Source organism: Aegilops tauschii, chromosome 1, assembly GCF_002575655.3.
Source record: "Aegilops tauschii subsp. strangulata cultivar AL8/78 chromosome 1, Aet v6.0, whole genome shotgun sequence".
NCBI lineage: Eukaryota > Viridiplantae > Streptophyta > Magnoliopsida > Poales > Poaceae > Aegilops > Aegilops tauschii.
Genome location: NC_053035.3, coordinates 502,288,842 through 502,311,147, shown reverse-complemented (window position 1 = coordinate 502,311,147; position 22,306 = coordinate 502,288,842). Strand labels below are relative to the sequence as shown.

At 42.1% G+C, this 22,306-nt stretch overlaps 2 protein-coding genes across 18 annotated transcripts; one reads left to right on the top strand and one right to left on the bottom strand.

Annotated features, from left to right (window-relative positions):
• The first annotated feature begins 1,431 nt into the window (after positions 1–1,431).
• On the top strand, positions 1,432–3,095 carry LOC109777498 (anaphase-promoting complex subunit 10-like). The gene is made up of 5 exons (XM_073506553.1): positions 1,432–1,604; positions 1,720–1,780; positions 1,884–1,976; positions 2,432–2,502; positions 2,993–3,095. The coding sequence occupies exons 1-5, from the start codon at positions 1,432–1,434 to the stop codon at positions 3,078–3,080; spliced, it is 486 nt and encodes a 161-aa protein (XP_073362654.1). The 3' UTR covers positions 3,081–3,095.
• A 4,531-nt stretch (positions 3,096–7,626) lies between these two features.
• Positions 7,627–18,941, bottom strand: LOC109785359 (uncharacterized). Of its 17 annotated transcripts, none has more exons than XM_073502957.1 (13): positions 18,774–18,941; positions 17,352–18,696; positions 15,403–15,523; positions 14,549–14,679; positions 13,289–13,957; positions 13,028–13,196; positions 11,503–12,716; positions 10,514–11,024; positions 10,155–10,457; positions 9,715–9,894; positions 9,160–9,501; positions 8,801–9,073; positions 7,627–8,663 (listed from the first exon to the last, which is right to left on the bottom strand). In XM_073502957.1, the coding sequence occupies exons 2-4, from the start codon at positions 17,914–17,916 to the stop codon at positions 14,643–14,645; spliced, it is 723 nt and encodes a 240-aa protein (XP_073359058.1). In that variant the 5' UTR covers positions 17,917–18,696; positions 18,774–18,941; the 3' UTR covers positions 7,627–8,663; positions 8,801–9,073; positions 9,160–9,501; positions 9,715–9,894; positions 10,155–10,457; positions 10,514–11,024; positions 11,503–12,716; positions 13,028–13,196; positions 13,289–13,957; positions 14,549–14,642. The 17 variants fall into 17 exon arrangements, with proteins under 17 accessions (XP_073359058.1, XP_073359043.1, XP_073359049.1 ...); XM_073502942.1 differs by having other exon boundaries at positions 10,155–10,433; positions 10,825–11,024; XM_073502948.1 differs by lacking the exon at positions 11,503–12,716 and having other exon boundaries at positions 10,155–10,433; positions 10,825–11,024; positions 13,289–13,375; positions 13,881–13,957.
• Positions 18,942–22,306: the final 3,365 nt, after the last annotated feature.

Genomic DNA, 22,306 nt, shown 5'->3' with positions numbered 1-22,306 from the left:
CTATTATGTAATGTTGATGTAATGATATCCACCTTGCAAAAGCGTTTCAATATGCGGGTCTATCCTTGGTGGGACCTTCGAGTTCAGCTTCCAAAAAATTTCTTTCCGAGTTAATTTTCTTAGTTTTATTAACCCGGGCGGCTCTTTATTATTGCTTTAAATTTGTAGTTCTTGTTTCAAGTTATAATTTTTAATTCTCTATTATTTTTATTATATTGATGCTTTATCACATTGCCTTTTATGATATAATTCATAGACCATACATAGTGGAATCCTATATCTTATTTATTTCCTCTTCCTTCTTTCTATCATCCCTCCCTTTATCCACATCCCTTTAGTTTTGCTTCACAACCTAGAATCCTTTTTCTTTTTTAGAGAAAAAATTGAACAATAAGTATGCAATTGCTGTGCCTCCATGCGCACACAGATACCAAGAGCTAGCAGTATGAAGGGGCAAGCATCTTGAAAGAGGGTACGAGCTACAGATTCAATTGCATTGATCCAAGATTGTGTTTCCATCTGCATATTTTCACTCGCGCTGGTTACTCGTGTGGATCCGTACAAACTACAGTAGTAATTTGCTATGGTCATGTCGACAGGGTTCCCTGACAGCCTATGATGCCGAAAACACTAAAACAACAGTCGACCATGTTTTGATACGAAAACTGACAAATAGGGCCCACAGAAAGTGATGGCATGGCAACACCGTTAGAGTGGACCGTTATGCACTACTAGAAAAAGGGCTATAGATGGGATTGACACTAATGGCGCACCAGACAAGCGGTGCGCCATTAGTATATATTAATAGCGCACCACCTTCTGATACGCCATTAGAGTTGAAACTACTAATGGCGCACCTGGCCCAGGGTGCGCCATTAGTATCAAAAAAAAAATTTAACTAGTGCGCCTGTCCAAACATACTAATGGCGCATCCAGACACAGTGCGCCATTACTAGTTGTAACTAGTAATGGCGCACCTGCTGGAAAGTGCGCCACTAATGTTGTTTTTTCGATTATATTTTTTATTCCCTTTTTTGCAAAAACTACTAATGGCGCACTTTTCCACCGTGCGTCATTACTAGTTTTAACTAGTAATGGCGCACCGGTAAAAGATGCGCCATTGCTATCTATACGTATGGCGCACCCCTACCAGTGCGCCATTGCTATCACCCCTTATCCCCTCCCTCTAGTCACGTTCTCTCCCCTCCCCTTCCTCCTGACACACCCACCCACCTCCCTCCACTTCGATCTAGATCGGGAAGCCCCGGCCGCCCGCCTCTTCCTCTCCCTCCAGACCATGGCGAGCCCCCTTCCCCCTCCCTCACACCACACCCCACGCGCACGCGCACGCGGCAGAGAGAGAGAGAGAGATCGGAGGGGATCGCGCGCCGAGGTGGTAAGTAGATCGGCCGGAGAGGAGGGAGAAGGAAGATGATACTCGCCGTGCTCTTCGCCAACTCCGAAGGCAACATCCGCATCGAGAAGATGATACCCTCCTACTCCCAACCACTCACACCACATCGAGAGGCCTGGAGCGTCAGCTCCTGCAAGCCCCGCAACGGCGTCGCCTCCCTCCGCGACGACAGCCTCGACACCTACTGGCAGTCAGTGCCCTACCCGTCCTCGTCGTCTCCCCCCGTCGAAATCTCTCCTCTTTCTGTCTCGCGGAATCACGGGCTGAGCCGAGCCGCCGTCGGTGGTGGATTTTATTTTTGTCAGGTCGGACGGCGCGCAGCCGCACCTAGTCAACATCCAGTTCCAGAAGAAGGTGCAGCTGCAGGTGAGCACCATGAGTAGTTGCTGCTTCCGTTACATTTTTGTCTAAATGGCGTTTGATCCTTTTTCTCTTCTAACTTAATCTGTTGCTGGATTGGGGGCTTCAGCTTGTTGTGCTGTACGTGGATTTCAAGCTGGACGAGAGCTACACGCCCAGCAAGATCTCCATCCGGGCCGGCGACGGCTTCCACAATCTCAAGGTGGTAACTCCCTCCACCGCGATACATCGTCGTTTCAACAATGTTCAGGGGCTTCTGATCTGTGCTCGATGGTCAGAGGACTTAGCAAATGTTGTTGCTTGAGGATGGCATTTGATGTCTGGCCCTTTCAGTTCTGATTTCTACCCCTGGTCTTCATCTTGTACCAAACTGGTGGCCTGGTCTGTGCATTCGGGTTTCTAGACCTGGGGGCTGCTGCATGTTTTCATTGTTATAGTTATGGATTACACTACCTTATTGTCAACATCATATTGTGACGTATCATAGGATTACCTTATTGAAATATTGATTGGGAAACTTGGTCTCTTTCTGCAATTCCTCTGCATTGCGCCTGCTTGTCCAGTGAACACTGAACCGATCCTTGAAAAATCAAATTTACAGTGATAATATTGTCTTTGATCTGAAATAATGGGCCACTATATTTACCATGCTTCCAGGAAATTAAAACGGTGGACCTTTTGAAGCCAGTAGGATGGGTTCATATATCATTATCTGGCACTGATCCCCGGTATGGATTTTGTAACTTAAACCATGTGATGCCTTTGTTTTCCTTCCTCTAGCATTGAAACTTCAGAATGTAGCTCACCTTACCATCTAATGGCATACTATGCATCTATGTTTACAACTCCCGTAATAATTAAATTCCATTTCAACATGTTGGATGGCACTAGTTTTCAGCACACTGCCTGTGCAGGCCACTGCTTGCATAAATTTCATGGTTTACTATGTTACTATTGTTGTTTTGCTAGTAGCTGAATTTTCCTTAGATTTTGATAAACTTAGATACTATGTCAAAGTGCAAGAATATCTGACGCTGCAGCTAATTCATTTCAGTCTTATAATAACCCACTAGCTTTCAGTTTGACATATAATTTGCCCACTACAAAAATGTGAGGAATTCAGAACTAATTTAAGAATGATATTGTTTGGATCGAACTGCTTATTTTTACTGCCTTTGCAGACAGTGGCATAATTCTCTTCTTGCTATATTTGTGCAGAGAAACATTCATTCATACATTTATGCTCCAAATTGCGGTGCTGGCCAATCACCTGAATGGTATTGTTGGTACCCTGATTCATTGTTGACAAGAGTCAAGAGTTCACATAGAACTAGATATTTACAAGGAAATGACAGACAATATCTCTGCTTATGACCCCAATTGAATTCATGAATTGTGTGAGTCGAGTAAATATTCGACAGGAACAGTGTAGTGTTAGTAATGGCATCCAATGCTTAATACCGAGTTAGAGTTTGAATATAAAAACTAGTACTGTAGATGTTTACGTGCAAATCACATACATTATCTGCTGGCTAACCTGATTTAACTAGTTAATTCAGTATGGCCACGACCGTAAGTTGGATACTGTACATGCAGCCACCCAGCCATCTATTAGCATTCTGTAATACGACTATATATAGTAGTAGTAAATCATTTCTAGTGTTTGCCTGCGTAAGACAAAAGGCCAAATGCAAGCAAAAGAAAAATCGGACAGGAAGAGTGTACCGTTGATACCCTGGTTTATTTGTTGATTGACCCGTAGTCAGATTGCCTAGCTAATAGATGCTGACATGCGAATCACATAAAGTGCTGATCGATACCTGACCGCAGTCAGAGTTGACGTAGAGGACTTGGATGTTTACAAGCAAATCACATACTATATTGTAACATCCCAAAATTTTAAATTTTGGATTGTTATAATAAACAGATAGATTGGGTTGATTGTTTGATTGATTGACTGAAAGTGAGTGGAATTCGAAATCTTTTGAAAGTTAAATGAGAGGGAATAAAAGGACTTTCCCAAACTTTCATTTTGCTTTTATGATCTCCATGAATTCAAATTCTTTTCATCACAAAACCCTCGAGAGAAGATGACATGACTTCTTCCATTTATTTAAATGAAAGGGGGTGTTGAAAATATTTGAATTTCATTTGAAAATATATTTCCAATTCTGAAACTTTATGCAACTCAATGATTTTCACGAGCGAAGATAAAATGACTTCTTCAAAACATATGAAATATGAGTTGGGAGTTTCAAAGGATTTATTCAAAGTCCCATTGAAATTATTTTTCAATATTGGAGTTATTTGAGTTTTATTAAAATTATTTTTCTCCAAAAATAAAATATACAGAAAATAGGGTAACATGATTCCCTACATCAGAAAATTGGAGAAAAGTAAATTTGAAATCATTTCAGTATTTTTAAAATGATTTTTATTGGATTTTATTAAGGCAGCAGCACTGTTTGATTTATTAAAATTTGTGTGGATTTTATCTGACTCTACAAAAATGTTCACGTTGTAGGAAATCTTTTTCTAAAATTTTTGCTATATTATATGCCTATATAATATTTTCATTTTTGTCTTTATTATTTCTTTCTCCGTTTGTTTAAAAAAAAATTCTAGACCGACCGGGCCGGCCCAGCCAGCCAGCCAGGCCACGGCCCAGCCGGCCCACGCGCCCGCACCGCCGCCTCCGACTCCGGGAGGAGTTCGCCGCCCGCACGCCTCCCGAGCGCCGCCACCGCGCCGTGCCGCCTCCGGTCTCCCCTTGCCCCTCCTCCAAGCCGCGCCCCTCCCCTGGCCTTTATAAGGCGAGACCGCCGCCCCGCCCCTCTCTTCTCGTCCGCCGCCGCACCCCGCACTCGCCGGATCTCACCGCCGCCGCCCTCGTCGCCGTCGACCGCCGCCACCACCGCCATCGGGTCCGCCGCTCAGCGCCGCCCCTCCCCGTCCACTCCGCCCACGCCGCGGGCCACCCGAGCCGCCGCCGCCCTTCTCCGACGCCGGCGAACCCCGCCACCGCCGACCCGGACCACCGCGAACCGGTATAAACCGCCGCCCGGTTTTCTCGGTTTTTCTTTTGTTCGGTTTTTCAAAAAAAAAAACTAGACTAGATCTGTTTTTTAGGGTTTTATTAAACAACGAACGTCCACTGTTTAGGTCTTATAAACGAGCGTTCATTAATTAGTCTTTTCGTTTTCTATTTATTTACGCCAGGGACTTAGTTGCAGTTATTTTATTTACAAATTAGTCCCTGATTTTCAAACGATCACTACTTTTTACTCGTTTGTCCAAATCCAACAAAACCAACGCCCACTTCTTCGTTATGATCTCCTCTATCCAGTAAAACAACTTAAACATGTTTTTGAAAGTTTTAAAATTTGAATTCAAACAGATTTGTATTCAAACTTCTTTTGTTCATAACTTAAGTTCCGTAACTCCGTTTGAGTTGATTCTTTTTGCAAATCGAAGCTCTTGACTTAAACTTTCTGATAAGGCCAAATTCACATAATTTTGGTACTGTTAGAAATTGTTTTATGCTGCAAGAGTTATTTGCTTGGTTTTGAAGTTTTCCGAATTGTTTTCCTCGTTCTTTCTGATCTATTGAGTGATTGCTTATGTGTGGTTACCATTGCTTGCTTACGATAGATTGACCGGAGTGTGACGAGTAGATCTATCAAGAGTTTTGAGTGCGAATCATCTTCATCAACATTGCAGGCAAGTAACACTTTGATCATACCCCGTTCATACCCAGTTTTTATTGCATTAGATCTATTCCTCAAACACATTGCATGATTAGGATCTAATTAAATTGTGGGTATCTGGGAAGTAGTTGAGGTAGTACCTATTACCTGTTTTATTATCAAACCCTTGGGAGTTACTTCTACGTTGCTATTATATTGTCATGCTATGCTCGTAGACGTGGATTGGGTTTGAGAGATATTCATGACAGATGTGAGATGTTTATTAATGGTTCAACTTAAGGTGGCAACTAAAACTCACATCTGGGTGGATTGAGGCACCTGGAGAACCCAGTGTTGCCTGTATGTATAAGGTCCGCCACCCAGGCTCAAAGGGATCATAAGATTATTCATGCTAGAAACTTCCGTGTGCAGCCACAAGCTATTATGGGCTCTAGCATAGCTGAGTAGGTTACAGGATCTCTTGAAGAGGTGGACTAGCAGATGTAGGGGAAAGTAGGTGTACCGGTCCATCCAGAGTAAAGAGTGATTGTTTCTGAAAGACTGTGTCTCGGTCATCCGTTTCTCAAACATCATGCAGTGCGAGAATCAAGCGAAGGCGATCGAGTCTTGTGGTGAAAAGTGCGCAAACCTCTGCAGAGTGTACAAACTAATCATGATTAGCCGTGTCCCCGGTTATGGACATCTTGAGTATCTAGTTCTTGGATTATCCCGTTGATCCCATCATGTTACTTTAATTAAATTTGTTGGGTTAATGATGATACTTAATTGGGATTGAGTTGGAGGTACCTTCTCAATGTTTCACAACCACCATGATAGTTAAATAAAATTTATTCCTTTGAAGTAGGATAAAATTTGCTTTTCGCAAAACTATAACCATAGAGCTTTTCCACCAGCCATATATGCATGTAGTGATTGCCTTTGTTCATCATTTCTCTATGGTGTGAATTTGCCAGTACATTCAATGTACTGACCCGTTTTCGGGCTGCAACGTTTCATGTTGCAGGATATCTTACGACGAGTAAGTGATACGTTAGGGTTACGATTTCTACACTCAACTTTGCCGTTGGTGTTGATGGGAATCCACAACCTTGTTACTTCCGCTATTTGGATTGAGGTAATGGTATTTACGTTACTTTATACATGTGATTTACCTCTGTTATAAATCCTCGAGTACTGTGTGTGTCAGCATACCGATCCAGGGATGACACTTAAGCACAGAGACTTGATCCATTCGGGTCGGGTCGCTACATGTATGACAATAATATACTCAAAATTCATTTCCATTATAATCTTACTCATACAATATTCACACCATGTAATTCTGGAAAGATATGCTCATATCTAGTTCTGCATAAAAAATGACAGTATTGACATGTTATAAATAGTTTGTTTGTCTTTCTGTTTATTTTGTTACATTTTTCAAGGATAAAGTGAAGAAAAAGAAGAAAAGATTACTAGAAGATTAGTTTTAGGATTTTCTTTTATTTCCTTGCAATTTTCCTTTTATTGGAAACTTGTAAAGACATTGTAATATTCTTACTATAATAAAAATTATGATTCTATTTCATTTTTTGTTTTTAAATTATTTTTCCTTATAGGTTGTTTTCTGTAAATTTAGATTTTTTTTTGTTTTCCAAATACATTACTAGTGGCGCATTTAAGCCCTTATTAGTGGCGCATCTTCCTTTATTACTAGTGGCGCACCTATAAAGTTATTAATGGCGCACCTGAAGGGAATACCAGTGGAGCACCGAATGGTATACTAATGACGCACTACATGGTGCGCCATTAGTATCTGGTATACTAATGGCGCACCTGTGGTGCGCCATTAGTAAAAAATACTAATGGTGTGGTACTAGTGGCGCATCAGTAGTGCGCCATTAGTAGGCAAAACTGGTGCGCCATTAGTAGGCCTTTTTCTAGTAGTGATGTAGACGTTGACATGGCAACAAGCTCTCCATGTCCCCGTGGGAAGTGCTTTGAGAGAGGGCGCATGTTCTGCCGTCTGCCGACCAACGCAAGCAGAACATGAGGCCTCGCACTTGACGGCCGTGGCCAGCGGTTGCTCGTGTTGGCGTACTGCATGCGCGCGGGACCAAACGTCGGCGGAGTGCGGCCATGGCCGAATCCTGCTTGTTCTGCACGTTCAGGAAATACACCTTTGCATTTCTTTGCATTGAAAAGGTAGAAGTTCAGTTACAATCCCTTGAGGACGTTCGTTTTACACTACAATCAGTGACCCATATTTCAACAGCAGGGACGCACACGGGCTCGCGAGCGACAACAGCACGGGCTCACGAGTGGCAGCAGCAGGTCTGCGCCGCCATCTCCTAGCGTTGCGGTGAGGTGCAGCGTGTCAGGACCTCAGCCTGAAGATAACTGAAGAACACAACACTTCTACTGTAGCGCTTCTATCGCCCTTGTCGGATTCAATGCCAACCCCTCGATCGGCATCCACCGGCTGTTGACGCTTCATGCCGCTTCGTCACGGATCGCCACTCCAAGCCGCTGATCAGCCATCCGATGGCTAGCGAGTGCCCGAGTGTCACTGTTAGCTTTTCCGACAACCTTCTAGCAACTTCTCCAGGCTATTAAAGCCCCATTTGGGATCGATGTGATCCATATCTTGTAATAGGTAGGGGTGTTCCCCAAGCCGCCGTGTTCCGGCTGGCGACGAACCCTAGCCACTGTAGCTTGAATCTTGAGCGATTCAACCTCCCAAAGTGGACTACTTTTCTCTGTTCTGCGTTCTAATTCGACAGATCCGTAGCTAGGACCTATCAATTGGTATCAAGAGCCTGCAATCCTCGCCAAACGGCGGCGATTTGACATGTGCAAGGTCCGGCGGCGGCATTCTTCCGGTGGCGTTTCGGTAGCGGTAAATGTTCGGGTGCAAGAATCGGCCAGGGAGTGGTTTCTAAAGAGCCTTTCTTCAGTATAAAATCCCACTCACCCTACCCTTCTCGTGCACCATCCGGCGGCAGGTGAGCTTAGGGAACGATAGGCTGGTTGCTGGCAACGGTGGTAGAATCCCCCCTATTTCTCCCTCGGCTTGGAATTCAACAGCAAGCAGAACTATACTCTGTAGTTCATCAGTCTTCTGTTGAAGTCATGACAAACATCACAGATTCGGAGGCAACCGGTGAGCTGGATCTCGAACCTTTGCAGCTGAACATCAGAAACTTGCAACAGCAAAGAGAGGAGGATAAGAGAGAGTTCCAAGACTTTTGTGCATCAACCACTAGAAACTTCGATTGCATTCAGAAGAATTTCGACAAAAAACAAGAGAATTTCAGGAAACATTTTGCAAGAACTATACCTGAAACTGAAGATGTGCAGAACAGTGACTCTGGCCAAGCAAGTACTGTCACCACGGCTCCACGGTCAGAAACTCCTCAGCCCCTCCCCTAGTACAGCGGACAGGCCACAACCAGCTCCTCATGGATCAGCCACCTTGCAGGGCCATCAAGGAAAAGAGCTAAATCTGGATGGAACTCCCAAGGCACCTCAATCATGCTGCAAATCGTCAAGAAACTGGAGCGCAACAAGCACAGCAGGTTCAACAAATCCAAGACTTTCCTGATGAAACACACTGGGAAAAATTTCAGAACAGAGGAAAAAATGAATAGCATCACACTGAAATTTGCATGCACTTAACATTCAGTGTAGAATCTATACCATATCAAAGAAACTTGTACGATCTGTATCACTTAACATGCAAAACTAGTCCTATTGGAAGCACTTGACTTTCAAAATCTGAAACAATCAGAGAAGGTCATGACATTGAAAGTCTGAAAACTACCAAGTCTGGGTGTGTTTTGCACTCATCAATCCTGTGCGTCGGATGTAGAATGAGTGGCAGATATGGTAGGCTAAGGCGCTGTGCCTTTGCTCTTCCCTCTGATGGCTTGGGCCTCGGAAAATTACAGCAGAAAATATGTGGTGCGCCCCCGCACGAGTGTCTGCGTCTGGATGTACCATGGATATCAATATCTGATGGAGGAGTGCTTCTGGAAACACCTGCTAAGAAGAAGAGTTAGATTAAAAACTCAGCAAAAAATGGCAGAAGTAGCCAACTGATCACAGAGTAGAATTCTGCAAACAATGAACAGCATGCAGTGCAATAAATTATTAAATGTGTAGAAGAGAAATACAGTTTCTGAACTTCATCACATCCCTCTTTATTAAATTAAAAATTATCTGATGAGTGCACAGTATAAATTCAAAACTGACCATAGGAGCGTCTGTAGATACTGATGTTAAAGAGATTATGTGGCAAAGTATCAGCAAACTTCCAATAGTTTTTTTTTTGAGAGAGAAACTTCCAATAGTTGTTCTGACAACAGCAGGCATAGAAGGCAAATTCTCCAATGTAATTGCCATCATGTCATAGAGTGGCCGCACATCTTTAACCTATAAGAAATTCCAAAAAAAATAACAAAAGTGAAGAAAATGTATGTATATAACTATATACTGGTGTAACTCTTCAGCGTCAAAGCTCTCGCAGTTGCAAATTTCTAAGAAAGATGCACTAAAAACATCCATGGCAGTTAACAAATATTAGCATGTATTTCCTCTGTAAAGAAATATAAGTGTTTAGATCACTAAAGTAGTGATCTAAACGCTCTTATATTTCTTTACGGAGGGAGTAACTGGTATAGTGCAGGACATACTCCTCTTACGACTTCAACAAGACAGCCATCCAGGAAATTTTGAAGACTCATTCAAGCTCAGCTCTTCAACACTGGCTGACTCCACAGCCTCTAGTGTCTTCCTCAAGTGAATTCACAAGTCACCTGCTACTGCAAGTTCAGGAGCAACTCCTCATGATCGCAGCTGTCGTGCCAAAGATGTCGCTGTCTGAATAATATCAGATTTAGTCTGAGGACAGTGCAAAATATTCTTGTAGTCCAGATGACGGATGACAGCAGTCAAAATCAATTGTTCGTTGCCTATGAGAAACAAATGTATTAGCACTTCAGCAGACAAGGAAACCCCTTAAATATATTGCAAACAGGAAAAGAAAGTGCACTGTGGACTGCAAATGTATTCCGTTAGAAATATGGGTCACGACCTACCGAGAAACGAGCAATCACAGCAATATAAGAAGACTTATAATGCATTCAACAATTGAAAACGCCAAACATAGTGTTTGCTCAAAGATAACTAAATAGATTGGAAGATTGGAAGACTTTCTCTATTACTAGAAAGGAAAAGATCTTCATACCATGCCATGTAATTAGAAGAATAAATAGAAAGCTCATATATAGCATAACATGGCCAACGTCTTTTTACTATTTTGATAATTCAGAATTCAAAATCTTCTTGGGAACGAAAATTTACCTGAACTCTTCTGTAGATAAGACATATCAGACAAGACAAGCAAAGCTAGTCCATGCTGAGGAGCCCATTGTTCCTTCATCATATCAAAGTAAGAAAACATTGGAATAAGGATGCATCGCATAGTTGTACTCTGTTTGGCCAGTTCTGCAAGCTTCTGAACACAAATATGGGACCATACTTCTGGAGATTCATGCTCCTCCCTGCATAGCCACTCAAATGAATCATAATATGTTGGGTTCATCTGAGCTCGAAAGTTAAAAGAAGCAGTATCAAACATGTCACAAAATATAGGTTGGATAGTCATTCTCTTCTTCTTTTTGCGATGGTTGGACGGTCATTTCAAGGCCATTACTTCTGCTATCAAGTTCCCATTCATCCCTTGATCAATGGATCAAACAGTGAAAAAAAACACATATTTATATTAATCTACTATGCTTCAAAGGAAATTTTCTTCAATGTGTTGTTTCATGCTCCTTGCAAATCCCGTGCATGTGCATATCAAATGAATCATAATATGTTGGGTTCATCTGAGCTCGAATATTAAAAGAAGCAGTATCAAACATGTCGCAAAATATAGGTTGGACGGTCATTCTCAAGGCCATTACTACTGCTATGCTGAAGAGTCCCTTGCTGATCGCAGTCTAGTAGTTGTTGCACCACAGAAATTCACATCATTACCTCCACCTAAACCAGCTCTTCCCTCACGCCTGACTACAGCCCCTGTGACCTGTGACCTGGCTGGCCTTGTGTGACAAGATTCAAAGGAAATGATAAAGCTGGAGCCAACATGAGCAACTATTATGTGGGATCTCCTTGATAATAACATCTGACATGAGCCCTCAGGTGCACCCAATTCATGGCAGACCTACATCCTTGTGCTTTTCAGCAGTGAAATCAGACTCTGTTGCTCCCTGTTTGTCACGGGTCCTTTGCTCCAGCATATTCCTCTCAACATGAACACCATCCATGTCCTTACCTGCTATCTGTTCATCGCTGATGCATTGCTCAGCCTCATTCTTCTGATCTTCCAAAGCAGTAGCAGCAGCATCACTGGATGTACCCCATTTGAGAACTTGCTCCATTACATAGCCACGTTCCTAATCACCCATGGTTAAATCGACAACACCTTCCTCCGCCACTTTGTGTTCCACGACAGAATCATCCATCATCCATGGTTAAATCGACAACACCTTGCTCCAGCATCTGCTGATCACCCACCCACAGCATCACCATTCTTGATGGTTCCCAAGTAATAAGTGGCGCATTGCTCCACTTCCTTTTCCTGATCCTCGACAACAATGTCATCTGCCGTGGTGTGCAATATTTCAACGACACTTAGGCAGCAGCACCACCTGTTGACCATTGACAGCATTATCATCCATGGTCAATGACACCTTGCTCCACCACCTGCTGATCATCCAGAAGGTCATCATGCACCATTCTCCATGGTTCCCAAGTAAGTCACGAGTGACACACTGCTCCACTCCCTTGTCTTGATTGTCAACAACAATGGCATCGATGGCACTTAGCAGCAGCAGCACCTGGTTACCTTTGACAGCATTATCATCCATGGCTGCGACCCCTTGGTCGATGATCCTTGCCCTGACCTCTCCAGGACGTCCTCGACCTGCAGCATGGGGATCTTGACGTCCAGCAGCTCGGATATCGTCTCCTCGATCGCCGACTTCTCCATGAGCTCCTTCTCGCACTCATACAGCATCTCGCTCAGGCCCATGTCGGAGCCCTTGATGGTGTCATCCATTGTGTTGCCACTGCCGGACATCATCGAGGGTGAGCAGCGATTCTTCAGTTATGGGTTCTGGAGCCTTGAACAGGTTCCCTTCTCCTCCCAGGTCATACTCTGATATCAAGAACGCCTGCCCCATGTCTCCCTGTTTACTTTTACAGCATGCAAGAAGTCAACTTAATTATTTAATCCTACCAGAATGACAAACACTTTCTGGCACTTAGAATGAATCGAGCTACTTAATTTCTGCAAGTATAATGAACTGAAGAACTGAACATGGACATAATAGGGCAATTGATTCACTCAGTAAAAAGGAAGAAGTGTGGAACCTCGGAGTAAAATAAAAAGCCAAGTAGTGGTAGACAAAGTTTTGATGAGTGGGGAGTGGGGGAGACGTGTAACTATTTGATTAACAATAGGGCAATTGATTCATTCAGTAAACCATTGTCTCCTCACCAATAATTATGACACCACCGAGTGGAGCTGGTACAGGTATTAAAAAACCAGCTCCATTGTCTAAGTTGTTCCGTGACCAAGCACCCTCAACAAAGTCTTTCTCCTTCAGTGCAACTTCATACTCCCTCCGTCACGAAATTCTTGTACTTTGCAATTTAGGACCATTAATCTACAGATAATGTTGTTATTCAGTTTATTTCAGTTCTGATAGTGGATACATTTGACAGTGGATACATTTTTGACAGTAAACATATTGCTTACTCCAATTTATTTCAGGTGTAGATATACTCTTGTTCTTGCTCTTCCCCTTCTCCAATTTGCTTGTCTCTCTCCTGTTCATTTCCATCTCTGAGAGAAATGTGCACTTACACAGCAGTAAAAGTAAAAAACCAGTCCAAAAGCAGGGGATGAATGCACAAGAAGATTATTAAACCTAGATGCAATCCTTTGCATAAACCAAATAGCCATGACTGGACATGATCATGATCATGACACTAACTTGTCCTTGAGAATTGCTAGAGTTACAGTCAAATACAGTCAAACAAGAATGCAATCAAGCAAATTCATTCACAACGACAGAAAAGAGTAGTCATTTTGCTGAACTTCACAGTGCATACTTAGCAGTTCAGTTAACCACTAGTGCAGCAGGACTATTCAGTGCATACTTAGAACACTAACTTACTGTACCCACAAGCTTAGTGAATTTTGATTTCAGTAGTTACTGCTTTTCAGAGACAAATTTGACACCGACTGACTTAGTGAATTTCAGAGACAAACTTAGAACACTAACTTACTGTACCCACAAGTTTAGTGAATTTTGACAGTAGTAAAGATCAAAAACTTCAGACTTTACCCGATGCAGACTTGCAGAGCACTTGGGCACGAGGCCGATGAGCACAAGGAGGAGCCGTCATCGTCGATGGGCCAGACCTGCAGAGCCACAATGTACTCCATGATTCAGTAACCTGGTTAACTGAACTGAAACTAAATGAAGTTTGGTTGACAACATAAGAGTTCATGAGAAGTTGACAACATCAGAAAAAGAGGTGGGCTAATAAATTTAACAGTTTGCTTGGCCAATTGCCAAATTTCAGCTTGTGCATCCTAGCATTTTAGTTACACAACATAATACCCACACAGGAGTATGAAAACAGTAAAAGAGGCATCTGCTAGCAAAACCTAGGAAGAAAAATAAATTTCACAACAATGAGCAAATTTTGGTTGGGTACTTCAGTACTGCACAACAATGAGCACAACAATGAGCAAATCTTATTGAATTTTGAGACAGTGCTAATTTCAGAGTTCAGAGTTCATGAATGAATTTTGAGACAGTGCAAATCTTACTGAAATGTTGGATTTGGGTTGCCTATGTGTCCTGGATGTACTGGTAATCATCTTGTTTAAAACTTAACAAGGTTAATGATTCAGAAATTCCAATGATTCAGAACATGATTTAGTAACAAGGTTCGGAACTTAAATGTTGTCTCCAACTTAAATTCAGTAACAAGGGAGAGTAAAAACCTTTTGCTGCTGCTGGAGGAGAATGGAGGAGGGCGGTTGCTTGGGTGCAGAACGTGACCACACTCACGACGTCAGGCGTTGTTTCGTTAGCAGTTCATGGGAACTGAAGGCCAAGGGTGAACGTCATATGCCTGTGAAGATCAGCAAGCAAGTGGTGTGGTGAAACGAATGGTGATGAAGTAGGGGATACATGCGTGCATGATGATGCAGCGTTTTCAGCCTTTCAGTTTCCGAAGTTAAAGCAACTCAAAAAAAAATCGGAAGTAACAGTGTTTTCAGTTAGGTAGTAGAGTGTTTTCGGTTCTTCATTTTCGGAAGTAAAAGTGCTTTCAGTTAGGTACTCGGATGAGCCGCCCATCATGTGACTGACTGCATAATGCGATTGGTTAATGATGATTAAGAACCCACAAGTTGCAGAAAAAGTTCAGAAGCAACAACCCACGGGATACATACAGAACTTTGCAAGTTGCAACTGAAAAAGCCAGGCCACCCAATCAACTGCAACTGTTCTGCTGCATCACCGGACAGCAAGACAGACACCAAATCTCCAGGCCCGTGAGCACACATGACACCATGTAGACTTGCAGAATACTCCATTTGTAAGTGTTAGATGTACAGTACTCAAATTTTCAGTTTTACTCAAATTTCAGTCAAGCATTACAGTTTGGGGACAGTTTTACTCAAATAGGCTAACCATATCTTGCTAGTTCATCTTCATCCTTTCCAAGCAAAAAAAAGGCACGACTTCTAAGCATAATAGGCATGTAGAAAATCTTAGGGAAGCACGACGGTTGAACATAGGTAATGGAGAACTTGTACTAATAGCCAAAAGACAGGAATTAAAACAATAGTACCTCAATGCCGCCAAGATGCTCAAACTTACATGCGATCGATAAGCGGCAAACTTGCAGTGTGAGAGTCTCAGCGCTAAACTCTGAACGTATCGAGGGCACGCCGACACGTATTCCAGTGTACCTGCATCAAAGCAAACAATAGAGTGCGTATAAGAGAGAACACTAGAAACACATAAAGGAAACAGTGTCTGCATATATAATATAACTGGAAAGCAGCTTCATGCCTAAGATAAATGCATGGGTCTTTTTTTTTAATTAAGGGGTCCCCCCCCCCCCCCCCCAATTTTCATTGCTGAAAATTGATAATACACAGTGACATACATTCAACTCAGTGACCACATCTCTCATCAGCCAACTACACCAACTCACACAAATTACAGCCAAACATGACTACCATCAGCGGCTTCGCAAAACTAATCATCACAGCCAGCAAGCATATCGAACAACAAAAGAAATCTGGGCACATGAAGGATAAAAGATCAAAATCTTTTTGTCTCTTAAACAACTTCATTTTCTTAGCCTTGCTATGTCATCCGGTGATCCTCGACACCATCGGAGCCCATCCTCTTCTCCTACTGAATATGTCCGCTGCCACTCGGAGCAACAGTCTTGCCCCTTTGACTTGCGCCCCTCGTAGTTCTCGTTTCTGTAGCAACTTCCAAAACTCTAACCAGTGAGCTGACTGTGTAACTATACTCCATGGATCATAAGGATATATATTGTCAAAACATGCTCTATTACGCGTTTTCCAAATAGCCCAGAAAACAGCAGCTATGCCTACTGCCAGTCTGCCACCACACTTCTAGCTCTACAAGGGAAACTAAAAACCCAGTTACATAAATCATGTACTGAACTAGATCTCATCCTAATTCCCAGAGCACATTCTACTACTCCCCAAACATACCTTGCCAAAGAACAATGGATAAACATATGATCTACTGTTTCTTCAGCACAACAAAATCTACACTTAGCAGATCCAGACCAACCTCTTTTTAAAAGATTATCCTTAGTAAGAATGCTGTTCTTAAACATTAACCATAGAAAAACTTTAATTTTCAAAAGAATTCTAACAAACCATAATTACTAAAGGGGCAGTCTACTTGAACTATTTTCAGCATGTTATACATGGATTTAACAGAAAACTCCCCTGAACTAGTTAGCTTCCATCTACATCTATCTCTATCATCACTTAATCGTACATCTTTACAGAAAACTTGCAATCTGTTCCAACTATCAAGCAGAACCCCTCGAAGGCTCCTTTTTAATTTAATACTATCCCATCCAGAATTAAAGACAGTAGCTACTAGAATGTTAAAGCTAGTATTCACATTATAAAGTCTAGGAAATCTTTCACATAAAGGCTTATGTCCTATCCATTCATCTTCCCAAAATTTATGAATGTTACTACCACTCAACCCAGACATACACTGAACAAGAGCCTCAATGTCACTATCAGAGTTATCAGTATCAGTTTGTTCTATTTCTGAATCTGTCTCTAACATAGCCTTAGACCCAGAGCCCTCCAGCCCTGGATTCCCACTAGAAGAAAGTAAATCAGGCTTATCTTTACTAGCTACTACCTCCTTTTCGGTTTATAAGGCATGTGAGTATCTCCAGGTTGACAAATAGATCAACGTAATACAAGTTATATATCACAAAAAATATATCTTTAGAAACTTCAAATCACATACTTTCTAATGGTGTAATTTTTAGACTATACAACTCATCTTATGTTGGTCAAAATATAGATCTAGGGATACGCGTAGGCCTAATAAACCGGAAAGGAGGTAGTACAAACATATCAACCCTAGCTTGTTCTAATTTCTGAACAACATCAACAGAGCTATTAATTTCCTTACTGGATCTTCCTAATTTAACTCCTACTTTACCAGCTATATTAAGTAAAGTTTTGTGAGCATAACTAATAGAAAGTTTTTCTTCTAACTCACCTTGCAATCCTCCCAAGTTCTTGAGTCTCGCTCTCTCCATGGTCTTGTCCATCATGTTATGATCAGTATCTGTCCTGTCGCTTGGCCTCCTCTCCTCTACAGTGTTACCCTTATTTTTGTCCCCTTTCCTGTTTTTCTTTGGTTCAATCAGTTCATCTTTCCAATGCACAACTTCCACTTCAGTTGTAGGACCAGTAGCCTTTTCCTTCTCAGGATTTTCTGAACAAGCCTCCTCTGTCTTTGTATAACATCTCTTGAGTTCCAAATCGTCATATTTCTGCTCAAAATCTAGCTTATCCAACTCTCCAGTATTTTCTTTTCTTTCCTCTTCTAGCTTTTTCTTAATGAACATATTTTCCCTAAGCTCTTCCATTTTTCTGTCTAAACTAGCCTGACTGGATATCACACATCCAGCTTCATCTGTAAGTTTTACTTTTTGCTTACTTGCCCTCTTTTTCTCAAACCCCGCACTAGGTGACAACAATCCTTCTTGTTGAGCAGTTTTTGCCCTCTTCATTTCTTTGCAATTCTTTGTTAAAATCAGAGATAAGAAGTAGTTTTCCATCAATCAAATGTCCCCCTTCTTCCTCAATCTTCTCTAGTTCAAAGCCCACATGGTACACTAGCAAAGTATTTTTATCAGTAAATTCTGCAATACCGGGTATTTTGCTGGGATCTTTAACTCCACATTTGATTCTGATAATAGCATTCTCCCAGAAACCTTTCATGTCAGCATCTATGAAAGTTCCTATGAGAGTAGCAACCTCAGCAAACCAATCCCTGTGATGAAAAGACTCAGGTACACCAAAGACTTGTACCCATACAGTACTTAATTTGAAAATAGCTCCAAGATCATCCGTGATTTTAGAGACCCTAATAAATGCAGAACAAATACTCAGTGCAATCCTTAATCATATGACCAGCTTTTAAGCATCTAGTACATCCTGTGCCAGACTTTGCTCCATTCCCCTCTGCAGCAACATCCTGTGTACGCCCAATTCCTCCCACTGAAGAAGCAACTGTACCACTGGTTTGTTTTGACTGAACCTCCAACTTAACTGGAGTATGTGCAGACTTGTGACCAGAACTATTGCTCCTCCCTCCCACACTCGAATCCTGATGTGCCCCCTGTGATCTATCTAACATTCTGCCTGAAGTCTGCACCCCTCGGTCCGATCGGCGGCCCAGGGGGTCGCTGGAACGGAGTAGGAGGAAACTGAGCTTGGTTCTGCCATTCCGGGACAAATGACACACGTGTACCTCGAGGAAGGCGGGGAGGAGCGCCAACTTGTCGACGGGGGCTGCGGCAGCGGCGCCACTCAGGTCACGTCCCTCCACCTCGCCGCTGCGGCGGCAACGAGCAAACAAATTAGTCGATTACTCGGAATCGGGGGTTCGCGGGAAGGGAGGAAGGATGGGTACCGTCCGCGGCTGCGGTGGCCGGAGCCGGCGACCTTCCATGGCGATGCTGCTAGGCCTTTGGAGGGGCCCACGACACGAGACGGGAGGAGGCGGCGGCGGCGTCAACTCCGACCGGGAGCAGTGAGTTTTTTTAGCAGATCGGGAGCAGTGAGATTGGGATCAAACAAACAATCGCGCACCCCCGCCCTTTTTGTTTTCCTTTTTTCTTCTTTCTCTTTTCTTTTTTCTTTTTACTTTGAGAACTGATCACAAATCTAAAATCCCAAAACAAACTACCAGGTTAAAACATAGTTCTTAATTCATTTCACGAATTTGAAAGATGCTCGGGATTTCATAAAGTGTTCATGAATTTTCAAAAAAAATGTTGCAAATTTCAAAAATTGATACCGAATTTAAAAAAAACATTGATTCGAAAAATGCGGATTTGCAAAATGTTTTTTTGGTTTCAAATAAATCATGCTTTCAAAAAAGTGTTTACATTTTCATAAAATCTTCATGATTTCAGAAAATGGCATGATTTAAAAAAATGTTCACGAAATTAAAAGATGTTCGCAAAAATGAAAGAAAAAAGAAAAAGAAAAGAGAAAACAGACATGAAAGAAATGAAAATGAAAACGGAAGTGAAAGTGAAAAAGAATGTTTATGACTGTCACTCAAATATTATTCTTCCTTTTGCCAAGGTGGCAAGGTGAAGAGAAGCCTAAAAGTTTTTAACTCTGTGACAATCGCACTACAGTTTTCTATACATATGATCAGTTTGTTATTGTAAAATATACTTTGTTAGTTTTTTTTTTCAAGTTTGCAGCAGTTATGCCTAGCCATTTTTAATATTTATATCTACTTTTGCGGCAACAATAAGATTAGTTGCGGTAATATTATGCATCGACCAAATATTCTCGAGTTTGGTACCCGTATCATATTTGGCAACAACCTACATTCACAGATTCACTTCGTATCCTTATCTTTACTGGAACATTGTCATCGCTCGCTTCCGCCTCCTTAACCTTGTTGCCGGATCCACCTTCACGCGTAGTGCAACCATCTTCCAACCTAGTGTGTCTCCTTCCTCTCTCACCGGCCACTGGCACAAGGGTCGACATGACGATATTGTCAACGACTTCTAGAGTTGCGGCCACTATACTTTCCTGGGTTTGTGTCGACGACTTCTCTCGGATTAGACTGAGGCCATATTTGGCCAAGCTAGGGCTCATATTTATGGGGAGAAAATGTGATTATCTATCACATCCTAGCATCTCTAGAACTACTCTAGAAAAGGGAGCCCCCTGGTTGAATCGAGCTTTTGTGAGACCCGGGTGTCAACGGGTATTTGGCCTTTTGCAGACCGCCTTGTTCAATCTTCCAGACAGGACCATTAGCATGTGAGACAAACATGTCACTGTAACATCAACAAAGTACGCTAACCTCTTGTGTGGTACAACGGCATCATTCGGTCCATGAAAACTCAAACAAAATAACAAGGAACAAAGGAAGACGCTACAAAGAAAAGGGCACGGCAAGATGCACGTTTGCTTCTAGTTCTATGTACAACACTGACCGAACTACCCTGCTGTTAGCATCCAAACACGTCACTTAAGGATTTTTTGGCCCATGTGGAGTTTATTTACTATTGTAAGTGTAGTGCTTTTACTTGACACATTCGAATATGTAAATGATATATAGTTTGGCTTGCCCGATCATGCATTAACACATTCCAAACTATTTTTCACTCAAGGGTCATACTATGATCCCGTATGGCGGTATGGGTATTATTGGACCAGGCAAAAACCCTTTGAGATTCTTAGTAATCTCCACATAAAATGAATTCAATATTCTTACTAAAAAACAATAATTTTAAATATAATTCTGGATTTGGCAAAATAATTTTCCACATCAAATTAATTATGAAAAGTATTTTATTTTGAAAGTTAAATTGATAAAGCATTTAATAAATATATATTTCCATAATTCGACACCTAATTCTAAACTTATTATTTATTAAATCATCTAAAATTTGAATAAGCACTTTGACTCGAAAAGAAAGAAAAGCCCCTCTTGCGTGTTTCTTATATCCGAGAATGGATCGCTCAACTAGCTAGGTAACAAAATGAAATGATCATCTCTCATTTCATCCCCTTCCCTTTTGAGCAAAGAAGGGCCCTGGAGCACTCAGAACAGATTATATATACCCTGCAATACATTTCACATCAAGAACCCAACAAAAGAAATTACATAATATTACCAACTTCTACAAAGATGACCCTATACATAAAAAATAGTTGGGTTTAGCACACATTATGATCGAATTCAACCACAACAACATCGAGGACGAAACCACTCAGGTTGTCGTGATCTCCAGCACTTCGCCTCCAACACCAAGCTCACACGTAAAGGAAGCCATGGATTCCGACCAAAACCCGATGTGCCTTCCGTTTGGCATCCAACGAGGGAGGGATGAACAAGGTTGCTCTTTGGCTAGAGAAATCGATGATGTGGTGGTGGATGTTGGTCGACAACCTCTGTTGTAGGCATCATTGCCCTACCACGAGCATCATCGAGGATGAGCTCCAAACCTATTTGTAGTATGCAACTTCTCACTCCCCTCATCTCCCTGTCCAGCCTCACGGTGTCCTCCAGAGCAGAAGATGAGCATAGGATTCTCCTGTAAATAGGTGAGAATGATAGAATCCCATAGCCCAACATAGAGGATAGCCCATGGAGAAGGCCTCAGATCCGCCTAACCCTTCTTCTTTGGTGGCCACTGCTCTAGCCACCATGACAACACCCGTGACAACATCAGGGATGAGACCACTTGGGTCGATGAGCACTTCGCCTCCGACATCCAAGCACACAGGAAAAGGAAGCCAAGGACTTCGAGCAGACATGACCTACCTTTTGTTTTGCATCCGATGAGTGAGTTGATGGAAGCCATGTACTAGAGAGGGAAGCCGGTTTTGTCTGAGCTCAGGCCTTTGGCCGTGTTGCAACGGAGGCCAGTTTACCTTAATGCAGTCCCCAAGGTTGTTTGAAGGATCTTCGGATGCAACAACTTTTTATATAAACCGGCCCAAACATTATGATGCAGCCCACTAGTCAGGTAAATAGGAGGATCTCTTTAGACTCCGCCTCAAAACCTACCGCGGGAGGGGAACTACTAGGCATCAGACTACTGATTTTTAGTACATATCAGACTAGTCTGTGGCCATTCGATAGAAGCATGCACATCATCCGATCCACCGGCAAACTCCCCCTTGTGAGTCAGTTTCATGCAGATTTGGCAGTAATTGTAATTAATTAATTTCCTAACTATTCTCCCTGAAATCAAGGCATAGTTATTTAAAGATATTTTTGGCAGTAATCTAAAGATATTTTATTTGTTTCCAATTATGAGGACCTTGCTTCCTAAAAATTGCTTCCAAGCAGGATCTTGCTTCCTAAAAATTATGGGTCGTACGAAGTGTTCAATCGTAAGGATTATTTTTGTTTGCTTCCTAAGTTGTTTTCAATTGTGACGATCCTTCCTTCCGAAGATTCAA

Bases quoted from the DNA above. Each gene is read 5' to 3' on its own strand.
- LOC109777498 (XM_073506553.1), top strand. From the start codon at position 1,432: ATGATACTCGCCGTGCTCTTCGCCAACTCCGAAGGCAACATCCGCATC. The intron at 1,977-2,431 runs GTGGTAACTCCC...CCATGCTTCCAG, and splicing joins ACGGCTTCCACAATCTCAAG to GAAATTAAAACGGTGGACCT. The intron at 2,503-2,992 runs GTATGGATTTTG...ATATTTGTGCAG, and splicing joins TTATCTGGCACTGATCCCCG to AGAAACATTCATTCATACAT.
- LOC109785359 (XM_073502940.1), bottom strand. From the start codon at position 17,916: ATGGAAAACTACTTCTTATCTCTGATTTTAACAAAGAATTGCAAAGAA. The intron at 15,524-17,351 runs GTGAGTTAGAAG...GCTTTGATGCAG, and splicing joins GAACTTGGGAGGATTGCAAG to GTACACTGGAATACGTGTCG. The intron at 14,680-15,402 runs GTACTATTGTTT...TGATCTTCACAG, and splicing joins AGCATCTTGGCGGCATTGAG to GCATATGACGTTCACCCTTG.